Raw genomic sequence first — 21,636 nt, forward strand, 5'->3', positions numbered from 1 at the left:
TTTCTCATCCTGACCCTGGCCCCCCCCCCCAAGGCCTCAACTTTCTCCCCCGCCCTCAAGAGATAATGAGAGGCAGTGGGCTTACTGGGCTGGCACCGCAAAGACAAAAAGTGTCTTAAGCAGACAAGGTGCCCTCTGAAGGGAGGGCTGTACCATGGAGCCCTGCACCTAAGGGAGGGCTGGAGGACTGTGTGTGGACAGACAGTACATTCAGGGTATTTACCCAGAGGGGTCTGATGGGGTCCTCCCCAGCCACAGGAGGAGCCAGGCTGTATGTTGAAGCCCAGAGGCCACAGCAGCACCTGCTAACTCCCGTGGGTCATGTTTTACCCTCTGACCACCAAGCAAGTTAGCATATGCTCTCTGCCTATGTACATCTGGACCAAGGAACTTGGGAGCTGGCTTACTGGGGTGCCTGTCTCTGCCTGTGTGGGAGGTCTCCGCCTCTCCCTGCTTGCATCCTGGCAGGGCCTTTCTGTTTGTATGACTGTGGCTGGGCATGGGATCTGGCTCCTTTGCTATCCCTTATAACAGAAAATGAAGGGAGCCAGGGTGGAGAGGAAAGATGGGGTCAGTGGTATCAGGCTGGGTTCTGGTTTTAGAACCAGAAGCAAAGGGGAAGTTGGTAGGAATATGGTCTCCATGACCACAGCTGGAAAGCAGCAGCTCGGAGGGTTTGTGGCTTATTGGAGCTGTTTAGCCGGCAGCTAAGCTGAGATAGGGACCCATCACTGTCAGCATTCCCCAGATTCTCCATCGCTTGCCAAGAGCCCCTACCTCTAGCACTGGCTGAGAACGTCCCTAAAGAGGCAGAACAGGGAGGCATCTGAGTCCTCTGGGAGTCCTTCCCGTCACACTTGTTGCACAGTGTGTCAGGGACATGTGGCAAGACCTGAGAGCCAAGAGTCTGACTTCCAGACCTGTCCTCATGTCCTTACGGGATAACATTTAAGAGTTGGCAGCTCCCTGGCTTCTAACCCCTCCGGTTCCTCTGGGCTCTGCCAAGAGGGTTGTATGGCCAGTGCTTCCTAGAACAGGACCGTGCTGACAGCATTGACTCGTCACTGGCTACCATGTTCCCCAGAGCCAAAAAGCAGATCTTTCCCCATTGGATGCCAGGAGGCACTGGCAGAGTAGATGGCCTGGCCTGCCCTGTGGATGCTTGGCTACTCGTGCAGGAGTCACAAGTCCCATTGGAAACTTCCTCTTGGCTGTAGCTCAAGCACCTTGACACTTCATTCTGGGCTCATCCTTTTCCTCCTCGCCTGGCCTGTGGCTTCGGTTTACCACCCCTGCCTGCTGCTGCCTGCTGTCCTCCATCTCCCCTTTGTTGCCTTCCTCCAACCTCAGTGCAGCAGTGACCTGGCAGTCTCCTCACCTGCAAGCAACAGCTTCTTCCCAAGGCTCTGGAATCCCAAGTCTGACCAAGAGGAGGACCTCATCGATTCTTGGCCTTTGGGCCACGATCAAGTGAGAGGGAGGGCCTCTAGTCACTGCAGAGGCTCTCTCGGACCTGGGCCTGTCTGGCTGTCCTGTAGGGGATGGGTCTCAACCTGAGAGCCAGGACCATAGTATCTGGGCCTCCGTGGCTGCTGGAAGCGGCTGGGCCCAGCTTGTGTAGCATGAGTTGGCGGGCAGGCCTTGAGCTTCGCGCCTGAATCGTGCCTGGCCCAAGAGAGCCCGCCACAGCCTCCCCCATTTTGCAGCCAGCGGAGCCATTCACACAATCACCTTCTGTTAATTCTATCTGCAACATCAATTAAATTGTTTGTAGAAACTAATTGAATGTGGCTTAATCACACATCTTAATAGCTTTCCACGCTCTGAACTCGTTGTTAATTCCAGTAATAAAACGAGATGAGAACGCTGGCTGGGTAATTAGCGAGGAGGCTGGGGAAGAAATTGCTGTTTGATGGTGGGTAATAAAGGCAGCCGTGGTGACCGCTCTCCTGAGCAGCCCTGCCACTGCCACCACCATGCTTCTCTGTTCTGCTGACGGAGGGAAACGCTGTTGCTCTGTGCCTGAGGTCCCTGTCCCTGCTACTCCTCCAGGCTCCTCACCGTGCTGTTCCCATGCAGCCCAGCACTGAAGGTGCTGAAGGTGACCCTGTCCAGCCCACAGGGTCTGGAGTTGTCAGGCGCAGTCCTTTCTCCTGTAGCCAGCTTCAGGCTCCTTGGTCCTGAACGAGGTCCCTCTGGGCAGCTTGTTCTTGGCACAGGGTCAGTTTTTCCTGCCATACCCCAGCTTGGGCATCTCAGGACTTGAGTGGGGCCTGCAGACTATTGTCCCTGCTGTGACCTCCTTGTGAACTGGAGCAGCCCAAGCTCCTCCCTCAGTAGACGAACTATAGTTGTGCTTTTGGCCCAGCCAGTTGATGAGTTGTCTGGAGCAGCCGATCCAAGATGTAGTTGTATACAAGGACTGAAGATGAGGATGAGCAGGGACTAGAGATCAGTATATACAGAGACTGGGGATCAGTATGTATACGAATCGGAGATGAGAACATGTGAAAGCTGAGTCTTTGGGATGGAGGCAGAGGGAAAGGTTGAGACACAGAAGGCACCTAGTGGACCCTGAACTGAAGACTAGAAGGATCAGATGGGGCAGTCCTTGGGAGGGCAGCAAGGGGCTGTGAGCTCCAAGCTGCTTAGGGCATTGGTCTGCCCGGCACATGGCATCTAGTGTAGACAGATGCTGGTGCAGCCCAGAACTAGAGAGAGAGCCCTGTAGGTGTGCTCCAGTGTGGTCAGAATGGTCAGGGTCCTCCTGGGGTGGAAGGCTGTCTTTGATTTCTCAGTAGGTGGTTCTGTGGGTTTGAAATGATAACTAGAACCTGAGAGCCTGTGCCTTGTCATAGGATTATGCCAGGACTACAGGGAGCGTGGGAGTAGAGAACGAGGCTTCTCCTTGCACATACTTTCTGGAGCAACTCCAGCTCTCTGCTTGGTTGGGCCTAAGCCTTCCTGAAGACTCTGGAAAACTGCCATGGCCACCTTGAGAACCAAGATGGCTGCAAGGTCAGCCAGGCTTTATGGGGCTGTACCCAGGCAGGGGGCACACAAGCCTTAAAGGGCTTCTGTGACAGGGAGCTAATTCTATGATTCTTCTCTCAGGAAGGTACGTAGTGCCAAGAGGGTAGATTTTTGCCACAGAATATGGAGATTGAGAGCTTGGAATTACCAAGGAGTCAGATGAGGATGGCTCCAGGCTAGATAAGGCTTTAGCCAGAAACTGCAGGGACACAGGGTCCCGTAGTCTTGGGTCCTGACTTTGGGCAGGCTAAGTTCTCTGGCTAAGGATGTGTCGTGTGGAGCGCATGGCCTTAGGGGGTCTGCAAACCTGGGCTTGGATCCAGCTCTGCTGCCTCCCTTGATCCTGGGCACATTGACCTTCCCAGCCTCTTTCTTCATCTCCAACAAAAACAGAGCACTCCGATTGCTGTGAGTTTGAAGTGAGCCTGGGCTACAAAATGAGAAAAGTATCTCACCAGACCAAGGCTGGGGGCAAAAAAATACTGCACTCAGCTGGCTGGGAAGGTCCTATGGGCTATGAAGAATTCCAATATATGAAATGTAGACATATTGTATGTAACACCCAGCCTGGGGATGGGCAGATGATAATCTGATAGCAAATCCATGGTGTGTGTACAAGGCCATGAACCAGTCAATATATCCCAAATCCAGCAAAAAGAATCAAAGGCTGTCCTTTAAACTGCTCAAAGTTGGGCTGGAGAAATGGCTCAGTGGTTAAGAGCACTGACTGCTCTTGCAGAGGACCCAGGTTCAAATTCCAACACCCGCCTGGCAGCTAACAACTGTCTATAACTTCAGTTCCAAGGGATCCAATGCCCTCTTCGGACTTCGAGGGCACTGTACAACAGAGGTGTATTTACATATGTGCAGGCAATAAACTCATACACATAAATAAAAATAATAAAAAATAAACTGTTCAAAGTTTGTCATCAGATTCTGTCCTAAGAGCCGATTGCTCCCCAGTGCCCAGGTGGGGGTGGCAGCTTGTGACAGGGACAGCCTAGGATCTGGAGGCTGATTTGTCTTCACATCAGAGTTGGTTGTTTTCCCTCCTCAGCCACATGAGTGCTGTCTCCCCTTAAGACTGCAAGCCTCAGCACCCAGCTCCAGAGCCTTTGCTTGCTGTTGACCCTGCCTTCCTGGCTGAAGTCCTTTTGGGCCCGGTGGAGACCTGGCTGTGATCTAGACTCGGGGATGTGTGGGCTTCAGAAACCTGCTCTTTGAGACTGAGCTGCTCCTTTTCTGCCCCCTACTCAAGAGAGCAGTGAGGGGAGAGAAGCCTAGACATTGAGGGGCAGAGCTGGAGACAGGCTGGCCTAACCTCTTCTGTCCTTCACACACCTTTAGGATTACATGCAGAACATCCATGGCAAGGAGATCGACCTGCTGCGGACAACGGTGAAAGTACCAGGGAAACGTCTGCCCCGAGCCACGCCTGCCACAGCCCCAGGCACCAGCCCCCGTGCCAACGGGCTAGCCATGGAGCGGAGTAGCACACAGCTGGGTGGGGGCACAGGTGAGGTGACTGCCATGGTGGCGAGTATGGAAAGTTCTGGAAGTGTGGGGAGTGGGTGTAGATAGGTCTAGCAGGGCAGCCTGGGCATCAGGGCTTCAAGGCATGCTCACCAGCCAGCGCCATACTTCAGGATCCTCTCCGCCAAAGCTGGTGGAGCTAGGCAAGGTAGCCTTGGCTATCAGGTGGGGCTGAGGAGCCTCGTGGTTAGGAATCTGGACAGCTTGTGGTCCTAGGGCCACCGCCTGTCTACAGCACACTAGCCGAGGAAGGCCAGTGTCTTCAGCTTGCTGTGGGGGTGAAACAGCTGCCTGAGATCCAGGCAACCATCTGATCTGTAGTGGATGCAGCATCTCTGCACAGAGAATACCAAGTTTAGAGAGGAGCAGGAGAAATACCCTGTCTACTCATGGGGGTGGAGTCGGGAACCGTAAGAGGCAGCTGTGGCGGGACGGCCTTTCTATGTCTGTCCTCTTGCCTCTTCGTGTGACAGTATGGTCTCGGGAAAGGCCCTCTCTCCACAGGTGCCTCTTTCCTAGTGCCAGCTCATTCATCCTTCCCTGGACCTCTCTTGCTAGGGTCCTGCCCTTCTGGCAGGTAGGGGCTGTTCTCCTCACGTTCACTTACTTCCCTTGCTCTTAGACCTGCGTGGGTTCCAGGCCTCACTTGTCCTACACGGTTAGAGCTCACTTTTCTTGAGCTCAGAAACTGCTGCTCAGGGCTCAGCCTGTCCTTCCAATGCCTTGACCCAGAGGCCTGTTCCTGGGCGGCATATGTTTTCTCTTAGAATGTGCCGCCTTGTAGAGGGGACATTTCAGGGGTCTGAGGGTATTCTGTTTGTCACCTGATAGGAAGGGGTCATAGATGTTGAATGAACAGGGGCCTGGGGAAACCAAGTCCATGGAATTGACAGTAAACCCCAAACAATAGCGAATTGTCCACTGTGAATACTGATGGGGTTTTCATGGAGAAAGTCCGGTTGGAGGGAAGTCAGGAGAGGTGCCAAGTGTGATCCTTGTTTGAGGCAAGGCACTGCATGTGTGGTTGTTTCACTGAGTAGATGAGGTATGGGGAGAAACCGGGAAGGGATCTGACCTCACCAACTGAGCTGTGCTACTGTAGTAGATTAGATGTCTCTTAACCAGGCCCCAGGGCCACCACAGCACCTTGGAGTTTTATTTTCATGAGAAAACAAAGGCTCTGAGAGGTGAATTTGTCTGTGAAATCCCACAGTAAGGGTGGGAACTGGGGTTTTCTCTGTGACTTTATTTAAACTACCTGAGCCAGAAGTGGGGAGCCCTTGACATGTACATGGGGTGCTCTAGAGAAGAGTGGGAAGGAAGCATGCCAGGAGGGTTGGCAGCGGAGTCCTCAGGCGTCAAGCTACTGGGCAGTCTCCTAAAGTTGCTTGCGGAGAACCAGGGAACCTGTCTGGCCAACCTCAGTGTCTGGTTTCTTGTACCAGGAGCAGAGGAGGGAGTTGGGTCTCCAAACGGAAACCTTTCCTTGAAGGTGATGATAGCAAGAGGAAAAGCTAAGTGGTCTCCCAAAATGTGGGGGAAGCAAGACAGCTCTCGCTTGTGTTCAGTCCGTCACAGACTCTGATAGCCTTCACCTATGTTGCCGCAGTGGTACGCAGGAGGGAGCCCTAGCAACTCACTCCCGTAATTACAGCACCCACACACAGGAACACATGGACGGGCTTTCCAAGCCTGAGTTCCCACTGCCGCACGCTGACACCGACCCTCATGCACACTCACACATGTCTCTCGCTCACCGGGCGATGTTAACATCTCATTATCTTTGTTACTGTAATTACATTATCCGCTGCTTTATGCAGAATTATCCTCGGAGGACTAATTGATGGCTCCATGTTTAATTCATTAATCATTAGCATCAAATTCGACAATTACAGTGCACACTGATTGTGGGATTGCAGGCGTAATGAGGGGAGAATTAACAAAGAAAAGGGAAAGCACTTTCCTCCCTCCGGGTTTTGGGTTGGGGGGCTTAGGGAAGAAGTTGGGCCTGTGATGTTTTCAGTTGGGGTACAGAATAGGGCATCCTATTTGGAACTTGGGAGGAGTTGGAACTAGTAGGAGGAGTAAGGGGAGAAGCAGGGGGCCCCCAAGGTTCACAGAAGCCAGAGGACTTATCAGGAGGGACCTGAGACCTAAAGCAGGATCCGGGTAGGATTTGGAGGTGGCAGCCGTGTGTTACTTGGGGGCTGGAGACCCGAAGGGCCTGTGGTCTGGGTGCCACATCTGTGTTACAAGCATATGTGTCCAGTCGTGGGTGTTGTAGAAGATACAAGAGAACCTGCCTTTAAGGATCACAGGCATTTGCTGCATTGGCCTCCCCTCCCCTTGCAGCTGCTTTTGCTCAGTGAGTGCTTCCTTAGGTTTCCAGAAACCCATGCACAAGCTTGCAGGGCTGCAAGGCCTCCTGTTTCCCCTTGCCTGCCCCTCCCTGCCTCCTCCAGCTTTGGCTGGCCCCAGGCCCATCAGCTGCAGTCAACCTCCACCCCTGAGTGCCTCAGACAGCCTGACCATTTGTGTTTGTCCCACCTGTTCTAGGACCCTGTAGCCATTTCCTCCTGGCCTCATCACCACCTTGGTCTTAGGGGCATTGAAGGAGGACTTAGGAAGCTTAGGAGGAACCTGAGGAAGCTTAGGTTCTCAGGCCCTGTGAGAGCTGGGTCTCTGAGGCTGGTGACTGTTGCCAGGCTCTCTGCGGAAGGGCTCTGGGCCTTGGATGAGGCAGGAGAAGGCTGAGAGCATTCATCCTCTTTGCCCATGGTTGGCCATGCCTGCCCAGCCTAGGACCCCTCGAGCCTTTGCCTCCCCTTGGCTCTGCCATTCTTCCCTGATGGGAAACGAAAGATTAATTTTCTCCAGCCCAACAGGATAATTACTAATACTAATTAGACATAATTACTTGAATTTGATACACTTACTTCTCATCAGAATGGCAGCAGAGCTGACGAAAGCAAATGACATATGTGGACGAGAGCACTGGGTGCAGGGGCCTGAGTGGGGCGTGGAGGAGGGACAGGGTGCAGCACTTGGCCTTGGCCAGGAGACCTCAGGTGTGGTGACCTCTTGTGGTGTCCCATGCCCCTACTCTTCTCGGCTCTCAGTCACAGTGATGGGCGTGGCCCTTTATATTCCTGGAGAAGTCCACTTCCTAAGTTGTAGAGGCTGTAGGGGGGGGTCTTGGCACCCCTCCCCCCCCAGTAAGCCTTGATGCTACCCAGTGAACCCCAGGCCCTCCCCCTCTGGTCATTATCATGTTGGAGTTACTCAAGCTCAGCCCTATAGCTCTGTTTTTTAGCACAGTATCTCTGTGCAGCCCCCACAGGCCTTCCCTCCCAGCATGATCCTTCCCACCCTCAGGTGCCCCCCACTCGGCCAGCAGCGCATCTTTGCATTCTGAACGCTCCCTCAGCAGCTCAGCCTGGGCTGGCCCACGCCCCGAGGGGCTACACCAGCGCTCCTGCTCCGTTTCCAGTGCTGACCAGTGGAGTGAGGCAGCTGCCCTGCCTGCCAGCATGCAGCACCCTGGTGAGTGGTGGCCCAGCCGCTTCCCACCTCTTCTGGTATTTGCTTAAGCAACAGAGAGGAAGAGAGCCCAGATGCCCCAGAGCCTGGGAGACTCTGATGGGCTGGTGCCCAGTAAGGGTGGAGCCCAGCAGAGCCCTCCGGGGCTTCCAAAAGGTACTACATTGCAGGCCTGGTACCACAGGGGCTCAGTCCCTTCTCCAGCAGCCACTATAGTTTGCTTCCTCTCACCCCAGGTCTAGACCCAACCCTCTAGCCAGCATTAGAGGCCAGCTCTCTATAGCTCCCCCTTCCTGGTCCTCAGGCAGAGCTGGTGGCGCTCCTGTATCCCCATCAGCCCCCTGCTCAGTCAGCTCATCAGCCTCTCTGCAGGGGGACAGGGAAGCTGAACAGGGGGAGGCTGAGGGCTCTGAGCATTGAGAGCCTTGTCGGAGGCAGCACTGGCCTGCCACCTTAGAGAGGGTCCCGGTCCCTGCAGAATTGGCCAGAAGGGGCTTTTTCCACCTATTCTGCTTCCCTTCCATGGGCCTGCCCTGTTCTAAGAGCCTGAAACGACTTCTTATCCCTCTCCCCTTTCCCACGCTGTCTATCTATCCCTCACTTCTAACATTTTGGCCATGGACCTTCTCAGCCCTGTTTGCCAACCCTCCTGAACCCCCCACCCACTTAGAGGTACATTTGCTTTACTCCCAGAGGCCCCCCAAAACCCTTTCCCACCACCTTCCCAGTGTACCTTCCCAGTGCCCAGCCACTACTCTGTGCAGGACAGATGAGAAAGTTGTTGCACCCCATATCCAAGAGCAAGGCTACCCTGGGGGATCAAATGTAGAGTCAGGAGCCCTTCCCTTGGGCCACCATCCCATGGCCTGTCTGGCCTTGGTGAAGCCCCTCGGTTTAGTCTGGAAAGAGTTAGGCAGGGAGGGAGGGAGCGCGTCTGCCTCTAATGAAGTTTGACATTTAGTGGTGAGCACCGGGCGGGGTGTGGGAGCCAGAGCTTGATTAGCGCGCTCTAATTGACAGTAATTAGGCAGCTCCCTGATTGTTTCTAATTCTGCTATTAATTGTGAGGAGCGGGGAGTGTGATTGAGGATAAATTTGGTGCGGAGCTGCTGGGGCTCCAGCTCCCTGTGAGTTCCCTGGGCCGCCTTCCACCCCTCCAGGCTGTGGAAGCACTTGCCTCCCTCGCCTAGCCTTTGCTTAAGTTGCCAGCTCGGCTAGTTTTCCTCCTCCAGGGCCTGGGAGCTTTGGGGCTGGGAGGCCCAGAGAGAGTGCTCTATATGCCCAGCTAAAACGACAGGACCAGCCCTCCACATACCCTGTGCCCACCTCTCCTCCCCTCTTCCCACACTTCTCCACCTCTCCCCTCACCAGCCAGTGGCCCAGCTGAGGTTCTCAGTTCCAGCCCCAAGCTGGAGCCTCCCCCATCTCCCCACTCCAACCGGAAGAAGCACCGTCGGAAAAAGAGCACCGGGACCCCCCGACCAGACGGCCCCAGCAGTGCTGCTGAAGGTTAGGGGGACCCAGAGGGAAAGTGGGCACAAGAGGTGGGCAGTGGGACCTGGACATCATACCCTAAAAGCATTCTTTTTTCCCCATATTAGAAGGATAAAGCATTTTCTCTGAAGGATTCCTGAAATCAGCAGTTGTAGCTCTTTTGGTAACCTGGACCTCATGGTACCTTAGAAGACTTGTTTCTGGTCACTCAAACCCTTCCTATTGAGCTGAGCTCTTGCTTTCATTCCTAGAGGAAGGCAGGAGCAGGCCACTCCAGTCAGTGGCTCTTCCCAAGACTTGCCAGGCAGGGCTGGTTTTCTGTCTCTTGTGTTACCCATGAGTTTAACAAGTGCTGGGGACATAACAGGTGGCTTCACACGCGTGTACGGCTGGCCAGTTCTTGCCTTAGCCTCCGGGAGCAAAGGTATTCCCAGCTCAAATTCTCTGGACCTCTTTTGTAGCCTCATCTTCATACGGCGCTGCCCAGTGTCTTTCCAGCCGCCTTCTTCTCAGGAACTGGGAATTTTTTGGTCTCTTCATAAGTTTAACTTCTTTGAGATGAACTTGCAAATTCTTGTTTCTGTTCTGACTGTTGCAGGGAAGGGTGCAGGTCAGATGAATGTGTCACAGTGATGCAAAGCCATGGTGGCACAGTATCCACTGTAGTCACTGTGGTCCAGGGTCCCGAGTCAAGTGGTGCAGGAGCTCATGGTGTTTAAAGACCAAGAGTGAGAACAAGGGGAGGTGCCCAGAGAGGAGGCAGTGGTTTACTCTGGGGGATAACAGTTCTCTTAAGGGTCCAGAGCAGGTGCTCTGGGGATTGCTGCATCACTGAGGTGAGAGGCTGCAGGGGCAGAGAAGCAGCAATGACTTAGGACCAGGGATGGCCCTGGCAGAAGGCATGGCTCACCTAATGCCACTTAGATATTAGTGCTGTCTCTCCAGCCCCCATGATGAGTCACACTGGGACTAGATCTTGTGGCCGTCTTCCAGGGCCTGGGGGAGCGGAGCCTGGACAGTGCTTGGGGCCACAGTGCAGCCTGGCACTTGTCACCACAGATGTCTTCAGGTCCTTACTGGTTCTTGGAGAAAACATCTCCTCCCCACCCACTTGCCCTTCCTGCCTGTCTGTGCCAGGGCAGTGGGGGAGGGGCCCAGCTCCCAGGAGCCCCTCGCTGACGCCGTCCGGAATATTGGGTTTAATGAGCTGCAAAATGAGGCGGCTGCAGCTGACACGTACGGATGGCGCCCGCACCCGCCTCCTCGCCCAGCATGAGCCTTCTAGCACCCGCCTTCTAGCGCCCGTCGTATCCTTCTCCACACTTAGCCCAGCTTCCTCAAGGATGCCCTTGCTGGTGTCCAGCACATTCTGGTAGTGCCCAGGAAGTCAAGCCCTTACGCCTGCCCTTCCCCCAGACTCCACAGGTAGTTAAGAATGGAGGGCAAGGGCACATGCTTGTCATGTCGCAAGTTGTCCTAAATTGTGTGGCCCTGGGGCAGAGGTGAGCAGATTGAGGAGGACAGGTGTATCAGTGAAGCAGGAGTTGAATGGAGTTGTGGCAGTGGTGTGTCTCTGGGGTGCTCTGGCAAGGAGACCTGACGGTGTACATGCCCTCTCCCCAGAGGTAGAGGAGTCCTTTGAGTTTGTGGTGGTGTCCCTCACTGGGCAGACCTGGCACTTCGAGGCTTCAACAGCAGAAGAACGGGAGCTGTGGGTGCAGAGCGTGCAGGCCCAGATCCTCGCCAGCCTGCAGGGCTGCCGCAGCGCCAAGGACAAGGTGGGCGTGGAGTGGCTGGGCCTGCCTAGAGCACCTGGCTGGGAAAGGGCTAGGGAGGGGACTTGTGACTGATCAGCCACCCTTGTCTCTCCCACCTCACGGCAGACGCGACTGGGGAACCAGAACACAGCTCTGGCTGTGCAGGCTGTCCGCACGGTCCGAGGCAACAGCTTCTGTATCGACTGCGAAGCCCCCAGTGAGTGTGAGGCCAGGAGAGCTCGGAGCTGGGCTTCTAGGGAAAGCTTTGCAAGTGACAAGGGGTGGCGGATGGTGTGCGGGGAGGAGGCCTTCCTCGCTGGCCCCTCTCTGGATACCATCTGCTGCATCTTTCATCCTCTGCCCACCTAGATCCAGACTGGGCCAGCCTGAACCTGGGCGCCTTGATGTGCATTGAGTGTTCAGGGATCCACCGACATCTGGGGGCTCACCTGTCCCGGGTCCGCTCCCTGGACCTCGACGACTGGCCACCTGAGCTGCTGGCTGTCATGACTGCGATGGGCAACACCCTAGCCAACAGTGTCTGGGAGGGGGCCCTGGATGGCTATGCCAAGCCAGGGCCTGAGGCCTGCAGGTGAGCTGGTAGGGCTCCAGTGCTGGTGACGAAGGAGGCAGCTGGGATTCCCACTGTGGGGAGGATGGTGGAATTGTACCCCGGAGCAGTAGCGGTGTTAGAAGGGTTAAAACCAACGGTTGCTCTGCTTGGCAGTTGGTCCCTGGGGTGCCCCTCCCCTGTGGGTGCCTGTCACTCAGGCGTTTCACAACAACAGGACCCTTTCTGAGCTGTTATCAGCAGGTCAGGGGCCAGCAGGAGGCGCATGCGCAGGGCCCGGTATCACAGAGTGGCTCCGGTGCCCTGGCCTGCGTGCTGAGATGAGGAGAATGGGTGGCAGATAGGGTCGCAGTGGCCCCCGCACAGGCCCCCGCCCGCTTTGTTCCAGTGCTGCCAATCGCAGGAAATTCAGACGGCCCGATAAGCTCCCACTCAGGCCTGCCTGGAGCCTTCCTGCCCTCTCGGCCCCCATATCCCTGCTGGCCCCAGGGGTCTCCCTCTAGTGTCCTCTTTCCACCACCTCCATTCCCTGCCCGAGTGTTGCTTTCCCACCTCCTGATCCCCCACCCCCACTCTGGACTGGATTCCGTCCTTGCCTCATGCCTCGATGGACCTGTGCTTTCAGAGAGGAGAAGGAACGCTGGATCCGGGCCAAGTACGAGCAGAAGCTCTTCCTGGCCCCGCTGCCAAGCTCGGATGTGCCACTGGGGCAGCAGCTGCTCCGGGCCGTGGTGGAGGATGACCTGCGGCTGCTGGTGATGCTGCTGGCCCACGGGTCCAAGGAGGAGGTGAACGAGACATACGGGGATGGTGATGGGAGGACAGCCCTGCACCTGTCCAGTGCCATGGCCAACGTAGTCTTCACACAGCTGCTCATCTGGGTGAGTCTGGGTGCCTCTTTCCTCCTCCTCTAGCACTCTCCCAGCCTCTCCTCCCCATCACTCCAACTGTGAATGTGCTTATCCTGCAGTACGGGGTGGACGTGAGGAGCCGCGATGCCCGGGGCCTGACCCCACTCGCCTATGCCCGCCGGGCCGGCAGCCAGGAGTGTGCGGACATCCTGATCCAGCATGGCTGCCCTGGGGAGGGCTGTGGGTTAGCACCCACTCCCAACAGAGAGCCTGCGAATGGCACCAACCCCTCCACTGAGCTGCACCGCAGCCCTAGCCTCCTATGAAGCTCAGGAAGAGGGCAGAGGGACCAGAAGGACTCCATGACCTGGAGGAAACAGACAGAAGCAGGGACATGCAGTGAGGAAGAGGAGGAGGAAACGAGGGACAGTCCAGGGGATGGGGAGAGGTCTGAGATTTGAGCTACAGCAGAATGGGAGTGTGGTGTTCAGCCCTCTGCCCTATGGTGCCATTAAGAAGGGACAGAACCCTTTGGAGGTGCCTGTGAGGAGAGGGGGGCAGGACCTCTCCCTCCTCCAGAACCCTGCCTCCTCTTGCCAGCTTCCACAAACCTTCACCCAGCAGTGGGGAAGGATAGAACACAGGATGGGGGTGCTGGATCAAAGAGATAAGGGGGCGATCTGTGAGTCCTGTGTAAAATTTGTACATTGGAATATTTATGTTCGTGTACATATGTGGTGTGTGTGTATGATGAGCCAATAAACCAGACTGTATGTGTGGCCATTTTCCCTTTGATGCCTCTGTACCCCTGCCCTTTCCAGAGTGCCCCTTGTCTCAAGATTCTCTCCCCTCTTGGAGCCTGAGACCTCTCCTCTCTCAGCCATCTATCAACTCTTTCAGCCTTCCTTGGCAGGGGTGGTCAACAGCATGGCTGCAAACCTGAGCCTGTCAAGAGATGGGACTCTGCTTGCTGCTTTCCCACCTCATTGCCCACTTCTGAAAGCTTTCCAGTGGTCTCTGTTCAGGCATTGATGCTCTATAAAGTAACCTCATACCACACTCTACCTTATGCCCTTACAGAGAGACTCTGGGTAAGCCCACAAGCCTGGTGTACAGGGAGGCACTGGAGGCAGCCCAGGGGAGAGCTTGGAGGGTGCCCCGGGGTGATACAGGACAGCTGTGTGGTGATGTGGCTCATGCCAAGGCTCTGCTTATGAGGAGAGAGGAGGGGCAGGTACCTGCCAAGCTAAGCTGGGAGCAGAGCCCAGATTCCCTGCTCCTCCATGCTGTCTCCCTTTACTCTTGAAAGAAAACCTGGGGGAAGTGGGTGAAGCCCCTCCCTACCAGTACTTGAAAGATGAGAACTTAGGAAGTTCAGGTGCTGCTTCTAGAACCTGGTCCCTGTCCTGGAACGTCCCCCTTTGCTAGTGGTCCATTTTTCTGAAACGCCTTGGAACAGGTGACCCATGTGGTGGGCTGGTGCTCTGCCTGGGCACCTGCCTACATGTAGGTAAATAACTGAGTAACGCTATTGAGAGACGAAACCAGATTTTATTTCTTGGTCTATGCCCCCTTTTGTAAGGCTATTAAATAGATCCTTACATAGGGCAGAATAGAGACAGTGTTTTGAGTAGTTATAGGACTGGGATCCTGGGCACAGGACAGGCTAGCTCCAGACTCCCTAAAGACAAGCCACTTGGGCTGGCTCCATGCTGCTAAGCACAGTTGAAGCCTTAGGGAATGCCAGAAAGTTAGGACAGGGCAGACCTTGGTGCTGACTGCCTCATCTTTCTGCCAGTGTTCACTTACCCCTCCCATAGGGGACACAAACCACAGAGCCAGAGCTCTGCTAGAGAGAAAACAGCTTGACCTCTGCCTAGCCTCCCCGTGTAGGTCAAGTAGAAGGATCAGAAAGTCTTGACCTTGAAGTATACCTGGTTGGGAATGTGGTGGATCTGGATTCCACGTTCAACACTGAACTCCCAAGCCCCACTTAAGTTAAATTTCTAAAAAACAAGACAACCTCCTGGATCTGTTCTCACTGGGGAGCCGTGACGATACCTGCTGCTTTGCTTGGGAGAAACAAACTGCCAAGGGCCAACCATCTTGGTCTCATAAGCATTCAACACCTAACTGAATGTGGCATTGGCCACTTTGGCATTCTGGGGATTGGCCAGGAAAGCAGGCCAGGAATGTGACTGGGCCATACTTCCCCTCCCTGGCTGTGAACACCGGAGCGTCCTTGCCTCATTCCTAGCCTGCTTATCTTTCTTTGTTTTCTACCTTCCCTAATCAATACAGGTCATGTTTCTTCCCAAGAAGGCAGTTACCACAATACCAGCTCAGTGGGTTTCCACAACAATCCATCCCGGAGGTCTCTGCAGATTTGTCCATAGCGATCCCTGCTCCTGGGTTTACTCTACCCACAGTTCCTTGGGTTAATTCCAGTCCCAAAGCTGCTCCCTCTTGTCTCCATAATCTCTACTGTACACCCTTCCAGAACTATCCTAGACTCGCCCCTATCTTATTTGGCAGTGGCTCCTCTAGAATCTTGTTCTATAGCAGAAGAGTCTGTGGGATCCTTACCCTTCAAAATGTGCAATGGACAGGACAAAGCACCAGCTAAGGCTGTAAGAGTGGAAGACCAGGAACAGGTCTCCCCAGGCGGGTCAAATGCTTTATCTCCCCTCGGTGCAAATTGGAGTGAGTCTCATCCTGAAGTGTACCACCTCTTCCAAAGAAGGAAGCCTAGAAGTTGCCTGTTCCACAGGCTCAGTGGGAGCAGGAGGTGTGGATGGATGTGGGATGGGCAGTGGGTAGAAGAATGCTTGTCAAGTGGAGGAGGGGCTACTGAGGAGCTCCCACGGCAGCTGCTGACTTCATGCCTTTGCACATCCTTGTGCTAAGGAGAGGCAAGACGGTACCCCTACCACACCAAAGCGGTAGGGTGGGACAAACTGAATGAAGCTCAAGGAAACAGAACTTTCCCAATGCCCCTTTGGGGTGCAGACAGACAAAGACAAATAGCTCCACATATACAAACTTTACATAAAATAAATAAGGAACTGTAGCCCCTGGCTGGTGCCATCCGGGACTCCTCGTCTCTATCAGAAGCTGCTTGGGGCCTAACCACAGCAACTCTCTGGGCCCTAGGCATGTCATAACCCCTCCCCAGGAGTCCACCTCAGTTCCGGCAGCTCCTCAGGGATCAGAACCTGAATCCTTGTACCCCTGAGGCCCCCTAGTCCTGAAGGTCTCTGGCACAGTCTTAAGCCAAAGCCCATATCTGCAATCTGGGGAGCACAGCAGGCCTCTCTCAGTGCCAGGTGCACTGGGCCCCTCTAGTCAGCAGCACCCAGTGAGTCTTGAGCAAGCCCAGGTGCAGATCATCTGCCTTCTGGTCCTCAGGAGCACAGTCAGGGCCGGGCCCCCTGCTCCATTTGTTGGTGCTGGCTGCGCACAGCAAACCTGTTGACATGCACAGGTATGGGCACAACGATCTTGGGGTTTCTTACAGGCTCCCCGGAACGGCTGCTCACGTTGCCAGCCTTGATGCGCTTCCACTTGGCACGACGGTTCTGAAACCAGATCTTCACCTGCACCTCACTGAGCTTGAGGGCATGGGCGATCTGGGACCGCTCTGTCAGACTCAGGTATTTCTTGCAATGAAACTCCTTCTCCAGCTCCAAAAGCTGCTCGCTAGTGAAGGCTGTGCGGCGCCTTCGGCTCTTCCCCCCAGGAGCAGTGACCCCTGGGGCCACCGGTGCCCCCTCCTCAGCTCCAGTCCCCAGGCTTCCCTTTAGCTTCGGTTTTGGTCCCAGAAGAGTCCCCGGAACCCCTGCAGAACCGTCCAGGAAACTGTCCTCGTCGCTGTCACCGCCCGAGCCCTCTTCTTCCTGCTCACTGCCTGCTGGGTCTCCTGCTGGGGCCTCCAGCTTCTCCTCATCCGAGCTGTACACCTTCCCCTCCGCTGTGGGGAGTGAGAAACCAACGGATGGGGAAGGAGAGGGCAAGGAGAAGATGGTTTGGAGGAGGCGTGTAGAAGCAGGTGACAGTAGGAAACGGTACATTCAGGAAGGAAGAGATGGGTTCAGGAAGGGGCAGATGGTCGTTGGGTGGGGCAGAAAGAGGTTCAGGGAGGACAAGGAACAGGAAGAAAGGTTTTAACCAGCACTGACTTCACTACGGAAAAGCAGGGAGGTAATGTGGGTGATTACCCCTCCACTTGCCCACCCCCCCATCTCATTCTCCCTACCCCCCACCTCCCAAATTTCTCCAAACCCAGGGCCCAGGGCTGCCTTTGCAGCCCACCCTGCAAGCCCAGACCTGCAGCCCTAGGATGAAGTAGTGTGGGAGCTGGCTGGGTGCTTCCAGAGCCCCCATGGGGGTATGTAGAGGGTCTTCTATGTCCCCCCGGGAATCCTTATCGGGCCAGGGAGCAAGAATAGTCTCCTGACTCCTGGCCCCACGTACACCTAGATCCAGGTCACAGAACCTTATGTCCAGATGGAAACTTCAGAATCATCTAGTCCCACCCAAACCTAGGACGTGTCAGAGGTCTCCTTAGTCAACCCTTTTCCAGCTCTAAACGGCTCCCAGCACCTGCCACTCCCCTGTGGCTAGACTTCCCTGTCTCAGCCTCTGGATCCTTCTCAGGACTCATCTTTTCCCTGCACCCACCCCTCCTGGCCAAGGCTGCCTTCACAGCACCAACAGAGGCTTTTACTTGGCTTGGCATCCTGAGGCTCCATCCAAAGAGCTTGGTGTCGCTAGGGAAGGCTAGCGGGACCACAGGAACAGCGGGCAGAAACCGCAGCAGTGCAGCAAGGGGAACATCTCAGCTCCTTCAGTGAGTGGCAGTGTGTTTTCCCAGGGTACAAACATTTTAATCTATATACAATTCTAAATGTAATCCAACCACTGGTTTTAGTTTTTTAATACTTTATTATTTTTATTTTATGTGTATGCGTGTATTGCCTGCACGTAGATAAGTGCACCCGTGTCGTGCAATGCCCGCGGAGGACAGAAGAGGCTGTCGGATCCCCTGGGACTGGAGCTACGGACAGTTGTTAGCTGCCACATGGGTGCTGGGATTCGAACTGTGGTCATCTGCAAGAACAACCAGTGTTCTTAACCACTGAGCCATCTCTCCAGCCCCCTTACTTCTTCCCTTTCTATAGTTGCTCCATAATGTTGGTGCTGGGATTCGAACCCTGGTCTTCTGCAAGAACAGTGTTCTTAACTGCTGAGCCATCTCTCTAGCCCCCAGTCACTGGTTTTAATCTCATCCATTGATGCCTTGGTCAGGACTGCAAATAAGACATTTTTCCAAACATTTTCAGGCTGAAGAGATGCTCAGTAGGTAAAAATACTTGCTGTGAAAGCCTGAGGGCCTGAGTTCAGATCCCCAGCACCATCATAAAAAGCCAGATGTGGCCAGCTGTGGCAGTGCACACCTGTAAGCTCAGTGCTATGGGGCAGAGTCCTGGGGGGGTCTTGGCTAGCCATTCTTGCCAATACAGTAAACCCAGTTTCTGTGAGCGATCCTGTCTTAAAAAACAAGGTAGAGGGCCAGTGGGATGGCTCTGTGGATACTGTCAAGCCTGACTCAGAACCGACTCCTGAAGGCTGTCCTCTGACCTCCACACAAGCATGATGGAACGTGCCATGCCCACACACATTCACAGTCACAAAATGTAATAAAAATTTAAAAGACAATAAAGTGCGGTGAACTGACTAAGGAAGACATCCTGACATCAACCTCTGACTTCCACATGTGCCCATTCAGGAGAACACAACTGCACACCCACCTGCACACATGCATATAACACACACACATACACACATGCACATAACCCGCACATAACACACACACACACAGACTTCCTTTTTAAAAACGTTTTCAGTGTTTGAGTTTTATAAGCGCCCTTGTTTTCTGCCCAAAGGAACAGAAAGTCAAAGGTAGCCCACCAACCAGTAGGAAAGGAAAGGACATGGGAATCAGGTGATTGGTAAAGGCGAGCCCTTGAATCAAGAGCAGTCAAGCAGCCCCCATGTCACCCACATCACACGCACGCTTCTCAGCATGGTCAGAGCTGAGAACACAGCTCAGTGTGAACTTAATCTCAGGTGCAGTGAGTGATTTCTAAAAGAAGCGGTGTACAAGGATACAGCACGGAAGGCAGGCTGACAGGGCTGGTCCTGGCTTCCTGTGCCTGCTCCCTGCCTGCCCCCTGCCAGGCTTGTAGTCAACAACCTGCTCCTTCCCAAGGGCTCCATGCCTGCTCCTTCTCTTCAGCAGTCAGGGGGACATTTGCCTCTGAGCCCATCCCCCTCTCCCGCATCCCAGTCAGCATCATGCTCTCTTGGCCTCTCCACTCTGTGGCAGCCCGGCCAAGCTCCAAGCTGCCTTTATCTTCCCTTAAGCATTTGCTTTCCAGGCGCCCTGCAATGTTTAGAGACTGTGTTAACCCCACCCCAGCTCCTGTGATGTCCAACCCCTGGACCCCCTCACAGTCACTCATCATCCAGTTTCTCACCACTCTACTTCAGGCCCAGCCATTTTATTTTCTGCAAGATTCATAACCCGGTACCCTCTTTCCTCTCGATGAGAGATCTTCTCATAGACTCGAGTCCCAAACTGAACCCCTAGTCTTTCTCAGTCCAGCTCCTCCTCATTCTCACAGCTCTTCCCGGTCTAGTAGGACCCCCACCCTCCCTATCTTCCACCCATTCCTCCCTCTTCCCTCTCACACCCCATCAAACCACCCACAAATCTGCCTTCTGGATCTGCCCAGGGCTGGACCCTTTTGGCCTACATCCCCTAGCCCAAGTCACTATGTTCCTCACAGACGTGGCTGCTTCTGGCTGCTTTCCATGTCCCTGCCCCACCCACCCCCAGCCTTCTCTCTGTCTGAGATACTATGGTCCTCCCCTGACCCATGCCCTACTCATTCCCTGCCTTCCTGGGGTCTTCCTTGTAGCAGGGAGACTTCCCTTACTCCCTTGTCACCTTTTTAGGATTAAGACGCCTTCTTGGACTTACCTACTGCTATGATACATATACCAGCTTCATCCACTTATTTTTTTTTTAAACTGGCTGTCTCTTCCTATTAAAAAATAAGCTTCATGTAAATAGGGATTTCAGATATATTTTATATTTTTTAGAATTATATTTCATTCACAGTTTCATCCTTGGTGTCTTAAAAACTACCTACAGAATAGGCGTTCAATAAATATTTAACCAAATAAAAAGACGCTATTTCTAGCTTTTGTGTGCATGCTCTCTCCCCCTCCCTCTTTCCATCTGTCAGTTCCCTTCTCAAGCCCCCCGAGACATCCCCCTTAACTCCATCCTACCTCCAGCACCAGTAAGATACCCCCCACAAGCATACCACCGTACCAGTGTGCCTTGGACACACACAGTGTGCCTTCCCCCCCACACAGAGGAATCCTGTAGGATCTTAGGGTGCTAAAAAAAATGAAGATCCCAACATTGTTAAGCCCTTTGCCTTCAATTTCTAAAACATGCTTTGTAATAATTAATAATATGTAATAAAAACTCCCAAAAACTCAGCCTAATGGTACCATGTTTTAAACAGTGTTAAAAGGGCAGAAACTAGATCTCAGGGCTTGAAGGATGAAACCATTTAGTACAGCACCAACCCCCAGAGGGGCATCCAATAAATCTAAATTGATGATGATTGAGATGAGGTTCCCAGCTCCTGGATCTGGCAGAGCCCTCCTGAGATCACCTCATCTATTTGTCTGTCTTCAGACAGATCCAGAAGCCAGCCACCCTCAGTGCCGCTTCTAAAGCTACACAAGGAGCGAGGGTTCACGGCCTCTCTCAGTTTCTTGATCCCGGTGGGATGCTGAGAGGCAGGGGCAAGAGTTTCCGTCTGTGCCTTTATGATCACGGCATTGAGGACTCTGATAAGCAACTCCTGGACGGAGGTGGGGGTGGGGGTGAGGCGGCTGAAGGAGCTGACGGGAACGCACAGCCACTGGCCTCAGAGGACAGGGTCTGGGGCAGTGGGTGAGGCCCAAGAGGAAAGGGCAGAAGCAGGCTGGATGGAGTAAGCCAGAGAGAAGTGGGGTTGAGAAGTGGCATAAGGATAAAATAATGTTGAACCAAAGTGAGAGGCTGAGTCTCAAAAAGAAAGGGAGAGAAAGGGGAGGGAAATTGGGGGGAAGAAAGCAAAGATGGGCTGGAGAGGTGACTCAGCAGTTAAAAGCTCATACTTCTCTTCCAGAGGACCTGAGTTCAAGTCCCAACAACCACGTCAGGTGGCTCACAACTGCCTGTAACTTCAGCTCCTGGGGGATCTGATACCGCTGGATTCTGTGAGCACCTGCACTCACATGCAACTGCCTCAGTCCCCCCCCCCACATACACACACATTAAAAATAAATTAAAAGAAGAAAGCAAAGGTGCTTTAAACAGCACTGCTGTTGCCCACCTCCCCCAATACTAAGCATTTGCAGACAAGCTAGGCATTTTGTCCAGCAGTTTGCACCCTACTCCACCAGCAGAGGGTGTGCTACAGAAATGGCAGCAGCAGGTTCAGCAACCAGGAGTGAATAAGCCCCCCAGCCACCCAAGAAGCCCTTCACAGGCCGCTGGTCCACATAGCTTAGCAGAGGACTTAGTTAAGGAAGAAATGCAGCCAGGTGTGCTGGTATAGCCCTTAATCTCAGTACTTGGAGGCAGGCAGATCTCTATGAGTTCAAAGCTAGCCTGGTCAACAGAGTGAGGAGACCACCCCTCCGTCCCCTCTCCCCCAGCTATGGCTACATAGTGAGACGACCCTGTCAAGGAGAGGAGGAGGAGGAGGAGGAGGAGGAGGAGGAGGAG

The 21,636-nt window shown here is 54.1% G+C and overlaps 2 protein-coding genes across 2 annotated transcripts in view; one reads left to right on the plus strand and one right to left on the minus strand.

Annotated features, from left to right (window-relative positions):
• The window catches only part of Agap3 (ArfGAP with GTPase domain, ankyrin repeat and PH domain 3), a 22,881-nt gene extending 9,323 nt beyond the window's left edge, over positions 1-13,558 (plus strand). Inside the window, 8 exon segments of the mRNA XM_029570472.1 lie at positions 4,381-4,549; positions 7,942-8,109; positions 9,478-9,615; positions 11,224-11,378; positions 11,484-11,574; positions 11,727-11,949; positions 12,554-12,809; positions 12,899-13,558. Of these exon segments, the coding sequence (XP_029426332.1) occupies positions 4,381-4,549; positions 7,942-8,109; positions 9,478-9,615; positions 11,224-11,378; positions 11,484-11,574; positions 11,727-11,949; positions 12,554-12,809; positions 12,899-13,105 (1,407 nt within the window). The 3' untranslated portion in view covers positions 13,106-13,558.
• Positions 13,559-16,025: 2,467 nt separating this feature from the next.
• Gbx1 (gastrulation brain homeobox 1) overlaps positions 16,026-21,636 on the minus strand; it is a 21,622-nt gene continuing 16,011 nt past the window's right edge. Inside the window, exon 2 of the mRNA XM_008847224.1 lies at positions 16,026-16,749. Within this exon, the coding sequence (XP_008845446.1) occupies positions 16,196-16,749 (554 nt within the window). The 3' untranslated portion in view covers positions 16,026-16,195. The remainder of the gene's footprint in view (positions 16,750-21,636) is intronic.

This window comes from Nannospalax galili, unplaced genomic scaffold, assembly GCF_000622305.1.
Source record: "Nannospalax galili isolate Female #2095 unplaced genomic scaffold, S.galili_v1.0 scaffold302, whole genome shotgun sequence".
Taxonomy (NCBI): Eukaryota; Metazoa; Chordata; class Mammalia; order Rodentia; family Spalacidae; genus Nannospalax; species Nannospalax galili.